The sequence below is a fragment of the Macaca nemestrina genome, chromosome 10 (genome assembly GCF_043159975.1).
Source record: "Macaca nemestrina isolate mMacNem1 chromosome 10, mMacNem.hap1, whole genome shotgun sequence".
Taxonomy (NCBI): Eukaryota; Metazoa; Chordata; class Mammalia; order Primates; family Cercopithecidae; genus Macaca; species Macaca nemestrina.
The window spans coordinates 32,573,465-32,596,395 of NC_092134.1; the positions used below are offsets into that span (position 1 = coordinate 32,573,465).

Below are 22,931 nucleotides of genomic sequence, written 5' to 3' on the forward strand. Positions count from 1 at the left end.
GTATTGAACTCCTGATCTCAAGTGAGCTACCCACCTCTGACTCCCAAAGTTCTGAGATTATAGGCATGAGCCACTGCGCCCATTTGACACAAAGCTTCTGAAATCAGACTTCCTCTCTGTCATTGGGAAAGTTATTTAATCTTTCTTTGTCTCAGCTTTTTCATCTGCAAAATGGGAATGATAATAGTATTTATTCATAGAATATTTGAGAAGATTAGATGAAATCATATATGTATTTAGAAAAGTGTCTGAAACCGACCATGTGTGGTGGCTCATGCCTTTAATCCTAACACTTTGGGAGGCCGAGGTAGGTGGATCACTTGAGGCCAGGAGTCCAAGACCAGCCTGGCCAACATGGTGAAACCCTGTCTCTACTAAAAATATAAAAATCAGCTGGGTGTGATGGCGTGCACCTGTAGTCCCAGCTACTTGGGAAGCTGAGGCACAAAAATCACTTGAACCCAGGAAGGAGAAACTGTGGTGAGCCAAGATCACGCCACTGCACTCCAGCCTAAGCAACAGAGCAAGATTCTGTCTCCAAAAAAAAAAAAAAAAAAAAAAAAAAGTTAACTTTGGTCGGGCATGGTAGCTCACACCTGTAATCTCAGCATTTTGGAAGGGCAAGTAAGGCTGATCATTTGAGACCAGGAGTTTGAGACCAACTTGGGAAACATGGAGAAACCCTGTCTCTACTAAAAATACCAAAATTAGCTGGGTGTGGTGGTACATACCTATAATCCCAGCTACTCAGGAGGCTGAGGCACAAGAATTGCTTGAACCTGGGAAACAGAGGCTGCAGTGAGCTCAGGTCACACCACTACACTCCGGCCTGGGCAAAGAGCAAGACTCTGTCTAAAAAAAAAAAAAAGAAAAGAAAAGAAAGAAAAGAGAAAGAAAGAAAAAGAAAAGTATCTGAAACCTAGTAAATGACATATAAATGTTACTATTAAAATGTCTTCTTATTTTATTTTGATACAGATATAAAATAGCTGGATACTTAGTCTTACATACCTGAAGATTTTAAATAAATAATCTTTTTTTTTTTTTTTTTGGCTGAAGAATCCCAGTTCCTTTGTGCTAGTTTTTAAAAATCAGATGAATTTTCCAATCTTTACAAAAGTCTTCCTTTGGCTCTTCATCTTAGTGTGGTAAAGGGGTAGTTTTGCTACTTTGCTATTACAACAGAGATATTTGAACCAAGCCTCTAGAAGTCTTATCTATTTAACATGTATCTTTTTAGAGTCATTCTTCATGCTAGGCACAACAGGCATATAACATTGGGTAAGATGGGCAAGAGCCCCGCCTTCATGGAGCACACAAATTTTACTCATAGAAACAAACTCTTTTACCATTAGCCAAATCACTTACCACTATTTCGAATTCTTTCTTCCAATAGGTCAGAATGACCAGACGGAAGTTTCTTATTGAAAATCTCAGCTGAACGAAGGAACATAGCTTCAACCGCAGACCCTTTCAGCAAAGCAATCTGGTCTTCATGGTCCAAAGTTTGAAATCCTAGGTAATGATGATAATCAAATTAGTATCAAGGAGTAACAATATTTTATGATAACCATCATTGCCATTGATAAAACATTTTCATCAAGTGATTTTGTAGTTGTTTTACAATTGGGTAGTCTAGTTGAGTCCATTTGTACTCGCCAACAAAATAGAGGTTGTTATCTTCATTGAGCAGAATTTATTAAACAAGCTGGGCAAAGGGAGATGTCAAGTCCAAGCAGATACATATATTATGGCATAGATACACTGATTCAGATGAAGAAACCCTCAGAAACTAGATGCAGGCAGATTTTCTTTGAGCCATTCTGTTAGTCACACCTGATGTGACAGGGTCAACTCTGCAGATTGGAAGCATCTACAAGCCAGAAAAAAACTTTATATGCACCCAGAATATTCAGCTAACTCATGAGTCTTTAGTCAAGCTAAAGAATGGGTAGTATTTCCCAAAAAAAAGCCAATCAAAGTCAAATTGGTGTATCTGCTCTGAACTTAGTACTGCAACACACAGGGTAGGGGAAAATCAGAAAAATATGGTAAGAATTGCCAACCTGATGAAATATAACACTGCCTGGAAAATTCAAAGTCGTTATCCAGGCTTATATGGTACAGTCCCAACAGCTTCTCTGAACTCATTTTCTACTCCTTATTCCCCCTACTTTTTGTGTTCCAGCCACACTGACCCCCTGGCCCTGCTGTGAGCACACAAGCCTCTTTTTGCCTCAGAGATGAATGTTCTTCCCAGATATCCCCAAGCCCCGTGCCCCGCTCCCTCCTGCAATCAAGCCTCTGCTCCAGCATTCCCCAATCTAAAATACACTCCCCACCACTACTAGTATCTACCTTCTTTATTTTAATTTATAGAACTTATCACCACCTGACATGATATTATAGATTTATTTGCTTATTCATTAATTATCTGCCACCTCTACTGGAGTGTACATTTCTTGGAGGTAGAGGCTTTGTTTTTATTTTCTTTTGTATCTCTGTTTCCTGGCACATAACAGGTACCTAAGAATTATTTGTTGGATAATTGACGGATTGAATGAATGAATGAATGGGAAACAAAACACAAGCTCATGTGCATGCTGGCACATATACTCACATAAATAGAGATAACACCATAAGGGTCTAAATGGCTTAGGAAGAACTAAATAGCAAAGGGAGTATAGAGGAGAGAACAACGCTAAAGACTGAGCCACCACCCTAGAGAATCTAAGAGCTTCTTTGAGAAAAGGGGCCATGCCTTACTGCTTTCAGGGACTCCAGCACCCTGGACAGTGCCTGGCACAGGGTGTGCTCAATGAATACTGAATGGAATGATTCAATTCAGTTTTTCACAAAATATCCCTTCAGTATTGGTACTATATCTCTACTATTACTACTTGTAATAATGCTATCTCTGTCATTATTGTCCATTTTTTTCCTTCTCAAGGGTCTTTTGCCTTTTATTTCCTTCCATATTTTAAATTTTTTCCTTCTGCTTTACTCATTGAACACACATAATTGTACTCACTCCCTCAGGAATTAAGCTAGGCACTGGGAATTAAGAGATGCTAAGATGTTACTATTGCTTTCAGATAAGCTACCTTCTTATGAATAAAGTTTTTATTTGTCTTCAATTATTTCTTGATTCAAGACCAAGTGACCATGTGAACTTACAAAATCTCTTCCCATAAATAACCAAAAACATCTCCCTTGTCCAGTTCTTTCCCCCACAGTTTTTACTTTTATGTCATCCAGTTTTTTATTGATACTGTCTTCCGTTTAATTAGCATATAGTAAATTAAGTTCCTCTTTCATTGTTAATAAAGAAATGACAGCATAGTAGTGTTTCAATGATAGTGAGAACTTTCTCCTCACACTTTATGAGTTTTATGTAGGCTTATGTCTATCTGTGACACATTTAATAAAATAATAGCATAATGATGGCAAAAAGAAGGCAAATTAACATGTTTAATTAACATCCTATATCAGAAGTTATCTTCTGTAATTTAATATTATAGTATTATGCTGCTATACAAGGTATTTATTACACTCTTCTAGACCATGGGATTTCAATACACCAATATTTTCATAAACATTGAAACAACTAAAATCCATTAGCTTAGATAGCATTGATGATGTGGCAAAAAGAATTTGAGGCTAGGATATAAGAAGACTCCCACATTCTAGTTTCTATACTGGCACCATCAGAATGAGTGTGGATAAGTTAAGTCCCTCTCCCTCACCTTACACATACAACTGTTCCTCAAGCCCTATCAGTTTTTGAATCTCTCTTCTTTTTGTTTCTTCTTCTCTTCCCCACTGCTATTGCTTTATTTCAAGCCCTGTTGCCTGGACTTGTGCAGTAGCATACTACCTGATCTTCTCTGCCCCCAGGCCGTTTCCATTCAAATTCATCTTACATGAACCTGATTAAGTCATTTCTGTATAACAAAAACTTCATCATTTCCCTCTGTTACAAAAACCACCAAAATCTCTTTACTATCCATGGGACACAGATTAAATTCCTTAGTTAGGCCTTCATCAGTCTGGTACCAACTTACCTTATTGTCTAACCTAGGAGCCCACCACAGACACTATGCTATTACCACACTGAATTTTCTCTCCCACCTCGAATAATCCTATTCTTGTATGCCTCAGTGTCTTTTAACAAGCAGATCTCTCGGCCAGGCATGGTGGCTCACTCCTGTAATCCCAGCACTTTGGTCAAGGCAGGCAGGTCACTTGAGGTCAGGAGTTCGAATCCAGCCTGTCCAGTATGGTGAAATCCCATCTCTACTAAAAATACAAAAATTAGCTGGGCGTGGTGGCATGTGCCTGTAGTCCCAGCTACTCAGGAGGCTGAGGCAGGAGAATTGCTTCAACTAGGGAAGCAGAGGTTGCGGTGAGCCAAGATCATGCCATTGCACTCCAACCTGGGCAATAGAGCGAGACTCCATCTCAAACAAAACAAAACAAAAACAAAAAAACAAGCAGATCTCTCATCTTGGAATGCTGCTTCTTCTCCATGCCAACTGGAAAACTTCTTTTTCTTTTAGACTCAACTCAAATATGATCCTCCCTGAAGTCTCTCCATCTTTCCTAGACACAATTAGCAACCAGTTCCTCTCTGTTCAAACAGCACTTTGTATGTATGTGTATGTATGTGTATTTATTATTATTATTATTATTATTATCACCTTTGACCACTCTCCCTGAAGGTAACAGTCAGGCACTTAGTATAGAGTAGGTATCAACAACTGCTTCCTGAAGGAATAAATGGGTGAATGACAACCTTGCAAAGTTTCAATTTTTAATCTACTGATTTCGAAGAGTTATTATACATTATTTTAAATATCCTTTCTAGTTCTAATATCTTATGTCTATAGTAGTTAGACTTGTTAGTTTAAATCAGATATTAGATGATTTTCATTTTACAAAGAACAGACCTGCCTTTCTCAATGTCACAAGACTATTGCAGAGAATAGCAGTGAAATAAGTACATGTGAAAATACTTGGCAAAGTAATACTGAAAATAGAGCTGATCTCACAGGAATGTTTTGAAAAATAAAACACCGTGTGTAAAACAGGTAATCTAATCTGTGAGCGCATATTTAAATTCTCAATAAATATTAACTTTGATTATTTAAAAAGTACCTGGTAGCTTTTTTGTGAATTCTACAAGAACTTGTACATGATTGGTTGCCATTTCCGTTAAAATGAGAAAATTTTCTTCTGCACTGAATTCTTCTTTTAACTAAATTTTAAGAAAAAAAAAGATTAATAAGTAGATAAGAAAATGATAATATAAAACCTATTAGACTAAAGAAAAACTAGATTTAGATGATAAAATTTGAAAACTCATCTTACTGTTTCTCAGATCTTTGGAGGGCAATTATCAAGATAGATGGGAGACTTCTTACTCTTGAATTGTTTAATGTTGCTAAGAGTTTAAAAGTCTAACTTGAATTCTCAGCTCTAATCATTTCAAAGTAACATATTCACATATAAATTATACCTTCAAGGCAGTAAAATCTCCAGGAAATATTAACATTAAACCCACATATTTTCAGATATTATACATACAATTTTATTTGTTATTTCCTGAGGCATCTTCTGTTTGCTATATGAATCCATAATATAATGTAGAAGATTCTGTTGATCTGGGGTGAGTTCAGTTTTCTCCTACACTGGCAAGAAAATAAAAGGTGTTAGGGAAGTTGTGTATAAAGCCTTCTTTCTATATGGGTATTCATCTGGAGGGAACTAATAGCAGAAATTATTTTTTTTAAAAAGCCATAAATACAGCAGGAATTATGAGCTCTAATAGAGTGTATAATTTCTTTCTCTGGGTCCTCGGGCAGGCCATATCACATTTCACTGTATTTTCCCATCTATAAAATATGAATAACAAAATATTCCACTTGTGTATTTCTTAGGAATAAATGGTAGTCTGGATATGAAGACTAGTGAGCCCATTCATATTGAAGGTCACTGAAAGTTCAAGCTTTAATTATAACTAATGAAAGGTTCTCACATAGTATGACTACTATGAATACTACATTCATATGGTATTCAACATGAATTCCACTTGGAGAAATCATCTAAGAGTACTCATGTGGAGGAGGGATCAACAAACTGTGGTCCATGGACCAAATCCATTGGATTGTAACACAGCCACACTCATTTGTTTATGTGTTGTCTATGCTACTTTTGCACTAAAATGGTAGAGTTGAGTAGTTGTTGTAGATACTATGTGGGCAAAGCTCTTTAAAGAAAAATGTTTGTCAACCTCTAAAATAGAGAGTCAATAATCTGGACAATTCAGACCCCAAACATCTCCTTCTCCCTCTACAGCATCTTTTGAAGAGTGTGAATAATTATGTCAACTCTTTGCTTTCTTATACCAAAGTGTTACTGACGAAGCACTATGGCAAAATAATGCTTTCATATAAAATACTTTTTCTTAAATAAATATAAAATTATGGATTTATAAAACTAAATGTGGATAAAGTTTTGTCAATAATGAATAAATATTGAGAAGGGTATGGTTTGGACAATCGTAGCTTATTGGTTTTTCAGCTAATGGCAAAATAAAATTCCATCAAATGTCCTGTGCATTCTCACAATGTGTTTGTCTAAACATCTTGGATGATGTTCCCCTATTTTGTCTTGAGTTGCTCAATGGATTTCTTGAGAAATTTGTGACCTCAGTGTGTAGCACTTTTCTCTATGGGTCCACACATGTGTATTCACCCTGTTTTACTCATTTATAAGGATTAATCCATAGCCTCTATTGAGACCACATTCTTCCCAGTTTGAGCCTTTCTTCTCAAAAAGAGGGAAAAAATGGTCAATACTCAGTGGGAAAAAATCCATTTTATATACCAAATCATTCCTGCTGGCAAACACTAGGTAGTAGGACTGGAATGGAGTCAGAGAGAAGGAAAACTTTCACTTTTTAGTTTATGCACTGCTACTATTTGAATGTTTACATCGAAGTATGTATTAGGAATCCATTTTAATGAACAATGGGACTAGAAATTCAGCTGTGCCTGTGGCTTTAATTTGAAAGCCTCCTGGCCAGCTCACTATGTACCTAGAAACTCAGTTCCTGCCAGTCTTGGCAGACACCATTGCATATTATTACCCTGCATGACTTGGTTGTCGAGGTCACTTGTCGCAAGTCACGACCTTGACTGTCTTCATTCATGGTCTGATCTGCATGCTGCTTCACATTTTTTCTCAGTCGCTTAGATTTACACTGAATTTCAGTTAACAAGCCTAAAATAAATAAGCATAGAGACTTCACCAATCACAGAAAGTACTGTTGGGTGTGTGGTCATAAAACCACTGATATGTACCTGGCCCAGAAGATCCCCTATGCAACGACACAGAACTAATGCTAGCCCTTTATGCGTTTTAAAAAGGGAAGGCCAAGGTTTGAGACTTAATCTTGAACAAGTAGTTTAACCTCTGTGAATCTCAGTTTCCTCATTTGTAAAATGGGAATAATATCTACCTTATAGAGTTTTGTGTAGATTAAAAGCAATCAGATCATTTAAAAATGGGCTTTATATAAAGAACTTGTGATATGAAAGCATTGTACAAATGCAAGGGATTCAGTCAATGAAAAGGTGAATGACACTCTCCCTGTTCCTGCTCTAGGGGACCATGAAAATTGGTGTTTTAAAACATGCCATTAATATTAGTTTCAGCCATGTTTACATATTGTACCAGAAGAAGGATATTGAATTTCACATTAAACATTTATAAACTTATTGAGAAAAATAAATGTTAGCATCCTTTAGGGATATTTTTAAAATCCTGTTAATTTTGAGAACAGTGCCAATTCCCGAGAATATAGTTAAAAATAAAAATAATACAAGGTGACTTTAAAAATGTCTTTGAATGATCAATCAACCTCATTGATTTACATTTAAAGGGAGCTATTAAAAATAATGTAAAACAATCTTCCCTTCATCCCATTTAACGTCCTTACTCTTCTCTCAATGCCAATAAAACAAAGTTCCAGGAATTTCTTTGTACAGGTAATTTATTTTATAGAACCATGAAATATCTGCATCTGTTACTGGACGAGTTTGTGTTCGTAAATATTATAGATTGCTATATGTGGCTTCATGCAAAATGTCCTCAGAGCTCCAGCTGGAACAAGTTCATATCTAAGTGATGAGCAATATGAGCTGCGCAGTGTCAGAGTAAGTGTTTCCATTGTGAGACTGGATTCCAGCAGCAGCCCCTATTGCAGGCTCTCATTTCATGTATGCTAAGATGAGATTGTGATCAGCTGCTATAAAACTTTCATCCACCCAGAGCTGGATTATTTACACAGACCTATTTTCCCCCAACCGGCACGCATTATTTCCCTGCGTCCATCCCAGTTGCCTGTACAGTTTGGTAACAATAGAACTGGAGTCACCTTCTGAAGGCTTTTATTTCATGTGGCATTCCCTGTCTGAATGCTATCATCCCCTTGGTGACATTTGTTTGTCTATTTGTGTTTTGAGGAGAAACAGGACATATCTCAGAATCTGAGTGGTCTGTAGAATTTGCAGAATGAAAAATTAATTATGTTATATACTAGCATGCATTCCAATTTTTGATGAAGATTATAGTTCCTCACAAAGCCAGCAGTTTAATACAGTGTCTCCTTATCAGATAGAAGGACAAAATTATATTAAAACTGGGAGTAGTTAATTTCCGGTGTAAACCTATACAAATTGGTTCAAAGCTGCACTAAGAGAAGACAGATTCTTAATAAAATGACTTGGTTTAAAACTCTATTTAGACAATTCAGAGGCAGTTATACCTTATAAAGCACTCTTATTTTTTTCCACAATAGTGAATTTGTATGCTAATTAAGCAATACATAATAAGTATATTAAAATCAAATTTAGAGGAAACTTTTAGACTGTCATTCGTAGCTTATTAAAGCACGTTACTTGAATGGTATGCTAATGCCACTGGGCTCCATGTATAGTTCACTGCGACAAAGAACAACAACAACAACAACAACAAAAATAGACATTTCTTTTGGGTGACTAAAATGCTCTTTAGTTGACAGTTTGGACAATTTCAGTGGTTCATTACCCTTTTCAAGAACTTAGATGGCTTAGTAGGTTCCTTCTTTAATATGTGAAGTAGCACTGTCGTGATGAGTTACCTGACATCTGCCTCCTTAAGAGATTTTTAGTGAAATGTAATTGCTTGAAGTGAATACCTGTATACATACATTCAGCCAACATTCCCATCTCTTTGCATTTCCTTAGTCGACACTCTTGACACTTTCTTCTCATGTACATATCCATCACACAGTTGCCCCCGTTTTTACACTTGTACACGGCGTTTTTGGTGATGCTTCTCCTGAAGAAACCTGTGGGAGAAACACTGAAAAGTGTAAAAAGTCCTCTTACAGCTTCTCAAGAAAAACACAGGTATGGATTGAGAGATGCCAGGACATTTTCTCACAAACTGCTAAAGAGCACCCAGGCCACCCTTGAACACACCAGTGACAAATACTTTATATGACATTGTGTTGTCAAGAAGGCTGTTGTTTTTAATTTATCTTTCAGAAATAAAGACAAGTTTGAATTATAGCCTCTCTTAGGAAAAATGTGAATTTGTTTTCTAAGATAAATTACTTTCATAGATCTTTATTGGGGGACAATTCTATGCCACTGAGCACTAAGTGCCGAGGGTACAAAGGCAAACAATTCACCCCTGGGCTCCGAGAGTTTAAAGGTTGGCTGAGGACAAAGACACACAAACAACGAAACAAGTGGAATTACATGTTGTCTGGGCTCTAAACACTGCATGGCGGCAGAGCAAACACACAGACTCCTCAGTTTGGGATAAAGAGGTCAGGATAGGAAGTGAGCATTGAGCTAAGTTTTGGAAAGTGAGTTGCTGTTAACCAGGCATTCAGGGAGAAAATGGCATTCAAGGTTTCAATTCAGTACTTTATATGCCAGCCTGGCATAATAATAAAAATGCCAACCTTGAGCTAAAAGCAAACATCTCCCCCGAGAAGGCATAGCACAGCTGCAGCCTATTAACAGGTAAGATGCCTAGAGTGAAAAAGGGAGGTAACCGGCTTCAACTCTGCTGCTCCATTTCCCCACTTTCTGCTTTCTCCTCCATCTGACTAACCATAGTTCCTGACACTTTCAGAGTCAAGGAGGCAGTGTTGAATAGGGAGAGGACTGTGAGAGAGGTAAGAGAAGAAATGACAGGAAGGCAGTTACTGGACTAGTGTTGCTGTAAGCCGGTTTGTGTGTAGCAAGTTTTCAAAGTTGACTCTCCATTGGGTTGGGTTCTTTAGAGACTTCTCATCTTTGGGATACTTTCATCTGAACTTTGTTTTTTGTTTTTTGTTTTTTTGAGACAGTGTCTCACTCTGTCACCCAGGCTAGAGTGCAGTGGCACAATCTCGGCTCATGCAGCCTCTGCCTTCCGGGTTCAAGCGATTCTCCTGTCTCACCCTCTGGAGCAGCTGGGATGAAAAGTGCCACTCACCATGCCCGACTAATTTTTGTATTTTTAGTAGAGATGGGGTTTCACCATGTTTGCCAGGCTGGTCTCAAACTCCTGACCTCAAATGATCTGCCCGCCTCAGCCTCCCAAAGTGCTGGGATTACAGGCATGAGCCACCACACCCAGCCTCATCTGAACTTTTTTGATGAGGGCAAATACATCTCTATTCTAGCCCATGGTATGTGTCTCCTTCAACATCTAGGAAATTGGCGATTCACTCCACGATTTTTACACTGAGGTCACTCCTTGTGGCTCTCTTGACATGGACCTAAGATAACCCCATAATGGCTTTCTCTGATCTAGCAATCTCTGTGGAGCAGAGAAATCTCTCCCACTTATCCAGGAGCAGTCAGCCACCCGGCTTCCTGCCTTTCAACTTCTCAGGTGAAAGTGAGACACAAAGTCCCCATGTCTATCAGCTTCAGGGGATACATGTCAACCTACTCAAGTAATCATCTTGAAGACTCTTTCATTGGGCTTGGAGCAATAGGACCTCTTCAGTATACATTTTGGGGACACAAGGGGACACCATTTTCCAATCCTCAAAAAGTTACTACACGTTCCAGTGGTGGCCCGAGGGACAGACACTCCCACTTCCAACATTCTCCTTTGTAGTAGGGATGTAAGATTCACACAGCACACTAGTCACATGCTCCAAAATCTTTACAAGACCTCTCTGTAATTTCCAACTCCTGATCTCTTCATTCTCTCAAAATAAGTGACATGTTTAACTAGTACTTGAATATCCACTGTGAAATTTCTGCCAGATGGGCTCACCTTGGAATGTAGCATCTAGTGTCTTCATGTCTCTATCAAAACTGAGAGGAGTCCTTCTTATTTTAACAGACTGTTGGAATAATATCTAACATTTATTAAGCACTTAGTGGCTATTGTTTGAACAACTTTACCTCCATTTACTGATTTAATTGTCATATCAATTTTATGATGAAGATAGTATTATTTGTCCCCATATCATAGATGAAGAAAAAAGGTACAGAGAGTTTAAGTACCTTGGCCATGATCACATGGTTAGTAGTTGGCTAGGAAGGTTCAAACCCAGGCAGTCATGCACTAAAGCCTGTACTCTTAACTACTGTCTTGCAATTACCACCCTTGGGTCATAAGAGAGTAAAATAATTTACTGTTAAGTAAAAACTATCTGAAAGCTGCATTCTCTGACCTGGGAAATACCAAGATGAATAAGACATTCCTTGTCTTCAGAGTTGCATACTTAGTTGGAATAAACAGAAGTAAATTTACAGCATAATACAAAATATGAGTAATAAGATAGCTAAACAAGGAATAAATTATTGAAATGTAGAAGCAGGTCCACACCATATGCTTGTAAAGATTGTGCCACATTTAAGGAGGAGAGGCAGCAATTACATTGCACCCATGTAGAGCTGCATATTTCTTATGACAATTTTCCAGCAGAAGGCACTTAAAAATTGTTCTAACAAGGTAAGTATAATATGACGATTTCCTAACTGCTAGAAGTCAAGTGCCTCGAAGAAAAGGCATTGTATAGACTGGGAGTGATCCTGATTAATTAAGAGTAGCCAGAATCAGGGAGAGGTCCATGAAGGAAATAGAATTTGATTTGGGCCTTGAAGAATAAGTAAGGTTTTAGAAACATGGACCATGAGGGAGGAAAGACATTCAGAAAAATGAACAAACAGGGTGTTATGAAAATTCCAAGAAAGGGTGGATACTCCGTCTTGGTGGCAGTAGGGTAGAGTATGGAGAGAATTAGTGGGAGACGGGTAAGCACTTGTAGTAGGAACAGAATCTGATGACGTGTCCTTGAATACCAAGCAAAGGAGTTGAGTCTTTACCATGTTGAAAGAGGAAAGCCATTAAAGGCTTTGACAGGGGAAAGTATGACCTAACCTGTATGTTGGGAAGCTCCTTAGAGCAAGGTAAAGAAAGGTGAAATGGGTATTGGAGACTAGAGACAGGAGACTATTGCCATAATACAACTGAGAGGCTACCAATGTCTGAACTAAAGTGGGACAGAATAGAAAAGAGGAAACAGAGAGAATATCAGGCTTTGGTAACTCGTGAAATATGAAAACAGAGGCTGAAGGAAAAGTTAGAGATGTCAAGGTTAAGAAAGTCACGGACTTGCTTGTGAATTTTTCAGATGGTGTAAATTTCAGTAGGAGAGATCTTAACATTTTCCTAAATGTCAAATCCAACCAAATAAAGTCTAAAAAAAGACTTTGTGCTGCAGATCAGTGTTGATATTGAGAGTGCAAATACCAAAGCATGCATTTTAAGAGACTAAAAGCAAAAAGAGGACTTTTTCTTTCCTGGTACCAAATCATGACCTCAATGTCCTCTTGAGCCTACATGAGTCAGCCTTCCTACTAATAATCTTCTGCCCCTCCCAGGAATGATTTCCTTTAAAACTGTCATAGATACTGATAGACAGCTTAATAGTTAACAGAATAAAACTCTTTCTTCCAAGATGAGTCAAAGGAACAGTGCGTGGAATCATTCTGCAGGGTTTTTTGACTCTGGTATTAACTGAAAAAGAAATCATTATCATCTCAATAGTTGAATTAATTAGCTTTCACTCTGAGATAGCAACACAATATTATCATTATATCATTTAAATATGGGTACATATACTGTATTTATACTTATGCAAATCTATCCATACACATAACTCTGCCTCTGTCTTGTTCTTTCTTGTGCATATTCAACAATGCTCATATTAGAAAAGTCATTTGAAAATGAATGGAAAGGAAATTCACTGAGGAACAGAGCCTTGCTAGTAATACAGGATGAGTAGACAGAGTTGGCATTGCCATCTGGGGAATGTGTAGCACCAGTGGGATCCCTGGGGTAGCAAGCAAACAGCTAGAGGATGGTACTTTTATATGGATTCCTCGATTCTGCAGAATATTGCACACTGCTTTTCTACCTCTATTTTTTTTTTTCTTTTCCGAGATGGAGCCTTGCTCTGTGGCCCAGGCTGAAGTGCAGTGGCATGATCTCAGCTCACTGCAACCTCTGCTTCCCGGGTTTAAGCAATTCTCGTGCTTCTTTATACTGGTGGAAGCCACATACCACACCCTATTCTCAAGTCATACACACATATGTGTACATACACATGCACGTACCAGACTCCAGTGACTGATACTGGTAGCCACTGGTAGTAGGCCACCCACTACTTTGCAATCAATAAAATATTGGTTGATGTTGTAAAACTGTAAGGGTCTACAAGCTTTTAAAATAGCAGCAAACACACAGAGGTGAGTAATTAGATATCTTTCCATTCAAGATGACCTAAATGGAGACAGCTTCTAGATCTGTCTCCACATATACAGCACTTATTTTGTGCCAGGCACTGTTCTAAAATGGTAAATGGCAATTCATTTCCTATTCATAACAATCCAATGAGGCAGATACTATTATTATCGCTTTCTTACCAAAGAGGAGACTGAGTTACAAAGAGGTTAATTTGCTCAAGGTCCTGCAGAGAACAAATGGTAGAGTTCAGATGTGAACCTTGATAAGCTCACCCTCTGCACTCTTTTTATTTTTTATTTTTTTAGACAAGGTCTTGCTCTGTCGCCCAGGGTGGAGCGCACAGTGCAATCATAGCTCACTGACGTCTCAAACTCCTGGGCTTGAGCGATCCTCTCACCTCAGCCTCCTGAGTAGCTGGGACTACAGGTGCACCCCACTATGCCCAGCTATTAATAATTTTTAAATTTTGTGTAGAGACTGAGTCTAGCTATGTTTTCTAGGCTGGTCTCAAACTCCTGGACTCAAGCAATCCTCCTGCCTCAACCTCCCAAACTGTTGGGATTACAGGCATGAGCCACTGTGCCCAGCTGACTCTGTGCTCTTAACCACTGCCTTATGCTGTCCTTTTAGTAGGAAGTTTACATTTTTAAAAATTATCTTGAGACATGAATCTACCCAAGTTTTACACAGCATGGCAAGTGCCAGCCCATAACAAACTTGTTACCTTCCCCAATTTGAGTTCATAAATGATTGTTTTGCAATACTTGTAGGAACATTAAGATGAACGGATAACTGATCAAGGTATTTATGTGTGCTTTGTTCTTGCTTCTATTGCTTTTTCATTTTCTTTTCCATCCCAAGAGGGCAGAAACTCTTCTTCACTTGCTGGCACAAAAGCTGCAATGTTTCTGTCTCTAAATAAAGATAACTCTCATGTACGATTTTTGTTTTCAACCTCTCATTGAAACGGTTATATTGGATCATCTCAAAGATGTTGAAGGTGGAGGTCAATGCTTGTAGAATTGGGAATGGGATGAGTCTGGGAGGTTCTGTGAGTATTGAACCAGCACTAATAAAGAGCTTCTAGAGGAGTGACAGATCTCCAATGATGTAGTTCTGAGATGAGGACAGGAAGATACTAAGAACCATGGCCTTGAAAACCCTGGGGTAAGATGTCCATGCTGGACTGTGGCTGAGTTGTTCATATTCAAGGGACCAATTAAAATTTGAACATGATCCTGAGGTTTGTGCACGATCCTGGAGGAAGGAGTATTCTCAAACACAGACCAAATGAATTTCACATCAGCCGGGAGAGTTATGAACTTAGAAGAGATTAAATTTGATTTAGAGAAATATAGGAATATAACACATCTTACATCACAAAGCATTTCTAAAAGGTTACACATAATGCATATAGAAGACATAGAGGTGACTACTTAAAGAACTAAGTGAAAATGAACTAAATGGATATGAAAACGCAATTGATCAAAATGTATGGGATGTGGCAAAAGCAGTGTTTACAAGAAATTTATAGCACTAAAATGCATATATTGATTAAGATCTAAAATCAATATTCTAAGCTTTCACTTTAGGAAGCTAGAAAAGAACAAATTAAATCCAAAATAAGCAAAAAAAAAAAAAAAAGTAAACTTTAGAGCAGAGATCAATGAAATTGAAAGCAAGAAAATGATAGAGAAAAATCACTGAAACCAAAAGCTGGTTCTTTAAATAGATCAATAAAAATTAATAGATTCACTAAAATAGATCTATAAAATTAATAAGGCTAGGCTAACCAAGCTCAGCAAGGCTAACCAAGAAAAGAGAGAGAGAGAAGACACAAATTACCAATATCAGAAATGAAGGAGAGGCCCATCATTACTAATCCCATGGACATTAAAAGGAAAATAAAGAAATACGAATAACTCTAAGCCTGCAAATTTGATAACTTAGATGAAATTCCTGGAAACATATACCCTACCGAAACTCAACAAGGAGAAATTGGTCATCAAAATAGGCCTATACTATTAAAGAAATTGAATCAATAATTAATAACCTAAAACAGAAAGCAACAGGCCCGGATGGTTTCACTGGTTTATTCTGTCAAGCATTTAAATGTCAAGAATTTAAAGAAGAAATGATACCATTCTGTACAATCTCTTCCAGAAAACACAAGCAGAGGGAACACTTTCTAACTTATTTTATGAGGCCAGCATTACCCTAATACCAAAACTATACAAAGACATTATAAGAAAGGAAAGCTACAAATTCATATCTCTTTTTCTTATTTTGCTTTTTAAATTTAGTGTGTTAGCATTTGTTTTTGTTTATTTTTATTTTTCTCTGGCATTGTGTTTTGACTCTATTATAAAGATTAGGTCATCAGGTGGGCTTTGGAAGTTTTATTCTTTTGAGATGATCTGGACCAAGCTTTTAATCAGCGTTTCCCAAATTTGAGCCTACCTTGGGACACCCTGACTCCAAGCCCTATCATTTAACATACTGCAGGACCTCTCAGGCATCTCTGCTGAGGATACCCCTCCTGGAAACTACTGGCTCATCAAGACCATCGACCAGGGTAACTTGGCAACCATGAAGTTGGCCTGACACACCCTAACTAGGAAAGAGGTAGTTGTGCAGATCATTGATAAAATCAAATGGAACTCCTTCAGACTCCAGAGACTGTACAAGAACTGCATGCTGCTGTGCATGCAGCCCCAGTGGGACCAAGAGAACTCAGTGCAGTGGAAGATGGAGGTGTGCAAATTGCTTTGGAGATATCTCAACCAGTTTCCATTTAAGCATATATCCCAGACTTCCAACTCTTTTAAAAGCATTGTCTCCAAAATACCTGATGAGTTTAAGCTTTATAAGGCTGCCAAGAGCCACCTGGGAGACAAGAGGAGGGGCTGGCCATCCTCCCCATATCCCCAAGCCTTCCACCTCAACACTCCCTCTTCAAAACTGCAAAGATTGGAGAGGTGTGTCCTCCAGGGCATTTCTTCCCACCAGTCCCTTCTTTTTTTCTTCCATGTTTGTTGGGAGGGAAAATGGTATTACAGAAATAAATAAAGACCATCCACACAACGGCTGGGTGCAGTGGCTCACGCCTGTAATCCCAGCACTTTGGGAGGCAGAGGCCGGTGGATCACGAGGTCAGGAGATCGAGACCATCCTGGCTAACACCGTGAAACCCCGTCTCTACTAAAAGTACAAAAAATTAGCCAGGCTTGGTGGCAGGCACCTGTGGCCCCAGCTACTCAGGAGGCTGAGGCAGGAGAATGGCATGAACCTGGGAGGCGGAGCTTGCAGTGAGCTGAGATCGCACCATTGCACTCCAACTTGGGCGACAGAGCGAGATTCTGTCAAAAAAGAAAGCAAGAAAGCAAGAAGGCAAGAAGGCAGGAAGGCAGGAAAAAGAAGGAAAGAAGGAAGGAAAGAAAGAGAGAGAGAGAAAGAAAGAAAGAAAAAGAAAGAAAGAAAGAAAGAAAGAAAGAAAGAAAGAAAGAAAGAAAGAAAGAAAGAAAGAAAGAAAGAAAGAAAGAAAAGAAAGAAAGAAAGAAGAGGAAGGAAGGAAGGAAAGGAGGGAGGGAGGGAAAGAGAAAGAAAGAAGAAAGAAAGGAAGGAAGGAAGGAAAGGAAAGAAGGAAGGAAGGAAGGAAAAGAGAAAGAGGAAAGAAAGAAAGAACAATACAAAAAGCAAAGAAAACTGAAGTGGTTCTTAGGGGTTGCCTGTAGGAGCAGGTGAAGAGGGTAGGGCTGGGGCTTTTTCCTAATGATATGCCTTTCTTACCATTTGACTTTGGAATCACGTGCACTCATTGCTTTGACAAAATGCTTATTAAGTGATGAAGGAGTCTAAAGGAGTAGAAAGCAAAAGCCCACTGACACCGTCAGACCTACTGGATGTCTACTGAGAGGATGAGGACAGAGGTTATGATGCTCTGCTGGCGCTTGGTTTTGGATATCTTCAACAACAAATTAAAGTGCCAGGTAGGCAAACTCCCAGAAGCTGGTGGCCCACAGTGACCAGTACCTGCTCCCAGCATCTTCCCTGGGGTTCCTAGGGGTGGTCTGGGTTCCTAATAGGTGAATTCCAGCACTGGGAGGTGCCTGATGCTGCTTGTAGCTGCCTGAGCCCAAGTGAATTCGTTTGTTCTGTGGGGTTAAACCTTTCACCTCCAAACTCCTGCTTAAATGCCTATTTCCACTTTTTCTTGGGTGTAGATTTGTAACTTTTCTCATTTAGTAATTTATGCTTTAGGACGTTTCTTTTAATCACTACTCATACATATTGTGTATATGTTTGCTTTAAACATGTTCTCTTTTTTAAATTTAGTTTTTATCATCTTAGTTTGTCTTGCCTCATCACCTATGTGTTTATATGGAATATCAGTTCATATCCCCTGGAAATTATCTTGTTACCATTGTATTTTTCTCTATCTTCTTTTCGATACTCTTTTACTGATTTTATATTTCTTAATCTTTTTGTTTGCTTGACTGTTTTCTCTTTTTGTCTACTTTAGCTCAGTTATGTAGACTGTTTTTCTGCTTTTGCTTTAGAATAGTGACTATGAAGGCAACAATTTGGTCTGGTTTGCTCACCAAGGCATCTCCTATGCTTAGAATACAGCCTGGCATACAAATTGGTACTTAATAATACTTGCTGAATAAAGAATTGGGTTAATTAATAGGAATAGGGAGAGTTTTGAAAACAGTGTATGACCCCAACTGGGGAGGCTGGATGAACAGAGGAATACCAAATAAGAATTCATCAACAAAATAGCATCTAATGATTATTGAGCACGGTAAGAGTGCCAGGTACATCATGACTAAAACCCCAAAAACAAATGCAACAAAAAACAAACAAATAAATAAATGGGACCTGATTAAACTAAAAAGATTCTACACAGCAAAAGAAATAATTATCAGAGTGAACAGACAACCCAGAGAATGGAAGAAAATATTTGCAAACTATGCATCTGACAAAGTACTAGTATCCAGAATCTATAAGAAACTCAAACAAATCAGCAAAGGAAAAAACAAGTAATCTCATCTAAAAGGGGACAAATGACATGAATAGACATTTCTCAAAAGAAGACATACAAATGGCCAAAAACACATGAAAACATACTCAGTATCACTAATCATCAGGGAAATGCAAATTAAAATGACAAGGAGATACTACCTTACTTCTGCAAGAATGTCCATTTTTTAAAAGTCAAAAAATAATAGATGTTGGTGTGGATGTAGTGAAAGGGGAATGCTTTTCACTGTTGGTGGGAATGTAAATTAGTACAACCTCTATGGAAAACGATATGGAGATTTCTTAAAGAACTAAAAGTAGACCTACCATTTGATCCAGCAATCCCATTAGTGAGTACCCAAAAGAAAAAAAGTAGTTAGATAAAAAGACACATGCATATAAATGTTTATTGCAACCTAACTCACAATTGCAAAGATATGGAAGCAACCTAAGTGTCCATCGAGCAATGAGTGGATAAAGAAACTGTGGTATATATACACCATGGAATACTATTCAGTCATAAAAAGGAATAAAATAATGTCTTTTGCAGCAACTTGGGTGGAACAGAAGGCCATTATTCTAAGTGAAGTAACTCAGGAATGGAAAACCAAACGCCAGATAAGCTATGAGTACGCAAAGGTATACAGAGTGTATAATAGACTTCAGAGACTCAGAAGGGAGGAGGGGAGAGAAGTGTGGGATAAAAAAATACATATTGGATAAAATGTATACTACTCTGGTGACACATACACCGAAATCTCAGAATTCATCACTATGCAATTCATTCATGTAACAAAACACCACTTGTACAACTGTGCCCCCAAAAGCTATTGAAATTTTTTAAAAAAATACTTTTTAAAAAGAGTGCCAGGTACTGAGCAAGATATTTTAAAAACAATATCCATTTTTTTTAATTCACAACAACTCACTGATAATAGTAATAATAGCAGGCAATGATTTAGGATTTTCCATTGGGAAGAACTGTGTTAAGTACTTTACACACATCAATTTATTTAATCCTCATGACAATCTATAGATACCTGCTACAAAAGACTGTCCTGAAGATTAAATGAACTAGTACATATAAAGCCCCCCAGAACAGTTCCTGCACACAGTAATCACTTGATATAGGTTATCTATCAACATGATTATTACTATCATCATCATCACCATCACCACCATCATCACCATTATCATCACCATCATCATCATCATCATCATCATCATCATCATCTCCTCATCCTTATCATCATCTTCATTGTTGTCCTTATCTTACAGGTAAGGAGTCTAAAGCTCGGAAAGGTTAAGTAATTTAGGACACCTGGGAAGACAATCAGCTGGGATAGGGAACCATGTTGCTTGCCCTCAGGGTCCTACTCTTCCCATGATTTTCATGACACTTACTACAAAAGGCTTCCAATGCAGTGAAATAGTTTGGAACCCCATCTTGCACCATACTCCAAGATAATTTGACCTCTAGAATTCATTAGGATCATTATTAAATTGTTTAAAATCAGACCTCACTTGATCTTAAATAGAATGTCAATAAGTTTATATATAGGTCAGCACTCCTCAGCTTTCATAAATGTCCGTAAACAAAAGATCCTTTGGAAACACTACATCTATTCTATACTGGAATAGTTTCAATAATTTTGGAAGCTTTTTTAAAACTTCAAAGCTAAGTCTAATGCTGGTTCACGATCTTATACAAAAATATATTCAGAAAGGCAGTAGGGTCACTCATTTACTCAGACAGTATCTTTTAGGAATTCTACCATTTTCTGATGTGTGTAGACTCTCTTGGCATTGAAACGAATGTGACAGACACCTATTTGGAAATGCAGCCATTTGAAATTTTCAGTCAGATGCTGATCGGTTTTGTTGGTTGAGGTTTGAGGTTTGAATCAAAACTCATTCAGACATTAGCACATTTCCATATGCCTCACTGATAACTGAGGGCAAAAGAAAGCTCTTGATTTAATCTAGTGCTGGGAAAGTGGCAGTCATTGTCACTGTGCACGATGCTTGTGTTCCAAAGTTATTACTTAAAAAAATTGAAAACCATCATTTCTCTCATTGATGCCATAAATACTTATGACAAATAAAAACACCAAAGCAAATTAAAATATTTTTAGTGGAACCAGATAAAGAGACCAATGTAATGAGGAAATTTAACCCTGATCTTTGTTTTGTTTCTAAGGTTTCTTTTTTTAAAAAAATTCTCCTGTGTTTTCTTTGTTTTACGTATCACAGGTCTGACAAATCTCCAGTGAAATCCTAAAGCAAGAGAGCTGGTAAATTCTAATATATAATATAATATAAATCTTGTACAATCCACAAAAATGGCCTGCAAAATACATAATATCCCCATTTTGCAGATCTGAGGCTCAGAGAAAGTAAGTGTTGTATAGTCTTTAAGGATTAGCTAGCTCTGTATCTACTGCACCTCCCATCTAGTCTAGCTCACATCCTATTACCAGAGGCAGGAACTTGCCCGGACTCCCTTTGCAGCTAACATGGTGGATATGATTTAAGCTCTTGTAAGACATTTAGAAAGTAGAAACAAGCTGTTCTGTTGTTTCTACTGGTAAGCGGGATGGTGGAGTTTTGCTGTGGCAGCATCCTGGCTTCTAGTCGCTAGCTTTGAGGGTATTGAAAGGCAGGGGGCAGGGTATTCATCGTTTATAGCTGCACATTTGGCAGGCAAGCCCCGGCTCTGGAGCTAGTGATTGCCAGTGAAGGCAACTTCCTGATCCCTAGATGGCAGCTGAAGCAGTGTCTTCCTGGAGCCAACAGTCCTGAGGTGGCTTCCTGAGTCCCCATCTTCTTGCTTTTGGTAGAAGAGCAACCGGCAGGCCAGTTCTGCAGTGCGGCTCTGAGCGTCTCCTGGAAACTCAGCATAGATCCTGTTACTCTGACTCTTCCAACTTCTGTATTAATTCCTTTCTGCCTGAATTGTTGGTTTCTGTTTTACTTCGCTGAACTCTAACCAGTAAATATTAAGTAACTTGTTGATTCAGCCAAGAAGTGCAGAGCCTAGATTCAATGTGAGCTTGCCAGCCCCCAAAGCCCATGCTCCCTTTGATGGAAAGCTACAGAGTAAAATTCGCTTTGCATCTGCTGAGTGCAGATGTCCAAGAGATGTGCATGGGGGAAGTGGGCGGCGGGGTCAGTGGGGAAACCAGGTTGACTGAGCAGCTCTCACAAGACCTGCAGGCATGAGGCATTGGTCCTCTGATGTGCACTCCACCCTATTCTGTCCTTCTCCTCTGGTTTTCCTCACAGCCCTTCCTCATTCGTCTATTCACTAAGCTAGGATAATTTTCATTTGTTTTCACAGGAGAACACGTAAGGAAGACAAAGGAGCCTGTTTTTGAATTTTCAGTCACCAGAGCTTAAGCCCCCAAATCCTAAAGACCAGATAAAACTTATTCAAGTTGGGAGGAAGCAGAAAACTAAAGAGGAAGTCAAAGAGCTAAGACATGTTAGGTACCTGAGAAGGTCCTGAGCTCTGTCCCTCCCAACTCCCTATCCCCAGACAGAATTCTAGGATAGGTGGATTGAGAGATGATAGAAACTCTATGTCATTTGGGATCCTAGAAGATGAGGATTCTTGTACCCTTTCCTGGGTAGAACTGGAAAAAACCCTAGGGTTCTCTGCACCCAGCATGGCATAGAGCAGATGAAATGGCGGCATGGTTTCTCTGGGCAGCCAGGCATCCCAACACAGCACTGAGGCAACATCAGAACCCACCCACCTGAGCTGAATGAAGGAGACAGACAGGGCCAGATGTGATGGAGGAGTGTGCTCAGGACCCCAGGATGATGCCACAGAGACCTTTTCCACTGGGGTCTGAAGACCAAATAGAACAGCATTCTAACAGATCTCGGACTGTGTCAACAGCTGTGGCACCAAGCCCCACCCAGTCCCACAGTTGTGAGACCAGAGCCCCACTCCCCATTGCCCAATCCCTCCACAACCCTACCTTAATCCTGGTACTTAGATAAACCCCCAGAAGAATTTTGGCTGGGGTGAAAGGAATGATCCTGAATAAAATGAAATAAAGTTTCCACCAGACCTTGAGACTGAATTAAAT

General features: G+C 38.7%; 1 protein-coding gene across 7 annotated transcripts in view; it reads right to left on the reverse strand.

The window, feature by feature from the left end:
- LOC105493847 (nuclear receptor subfamily 1 group H member 4) overlaps positions 1–22,931 on the reverse strand; it is an 85,083-nt gene that overhangs the window by 20,776 nt on the left and 41,376 nt on the right. For 4 of the 7 annotated variants that reach the window (XM_011761793.3, XM_011761795.2, XM_011761798.2 and 1 more), the window contains 5 exons: positions 9,242–9,394; positions 7,151–7,284; positions 5,587–5,685; positions 5,158–5,257; positions 1,369–1,515 (listed from right to left, as the gene is read on the reverse strand). In XM_011761793.3, the coding sequence (XP_011760095.2) occupies positions 1,369–1,515; positions 5,158–5,257; positions 5,587–5,685; positions 7,151–7,284; positions 9,242–9,394 (633 nt within the window). The remainder of the gene's footprint in view (positions 1–1,368; positions 1,516–5,157; positions 5,258–5,586; positions 5,686–7,150; positions 7,285–9,241; positions 9,395–22,931) is intronic. The other 3 variants (XM_011761794.3, XM_011761797.3, XM_011761799.2) reach the window with 1 other exon arrangement.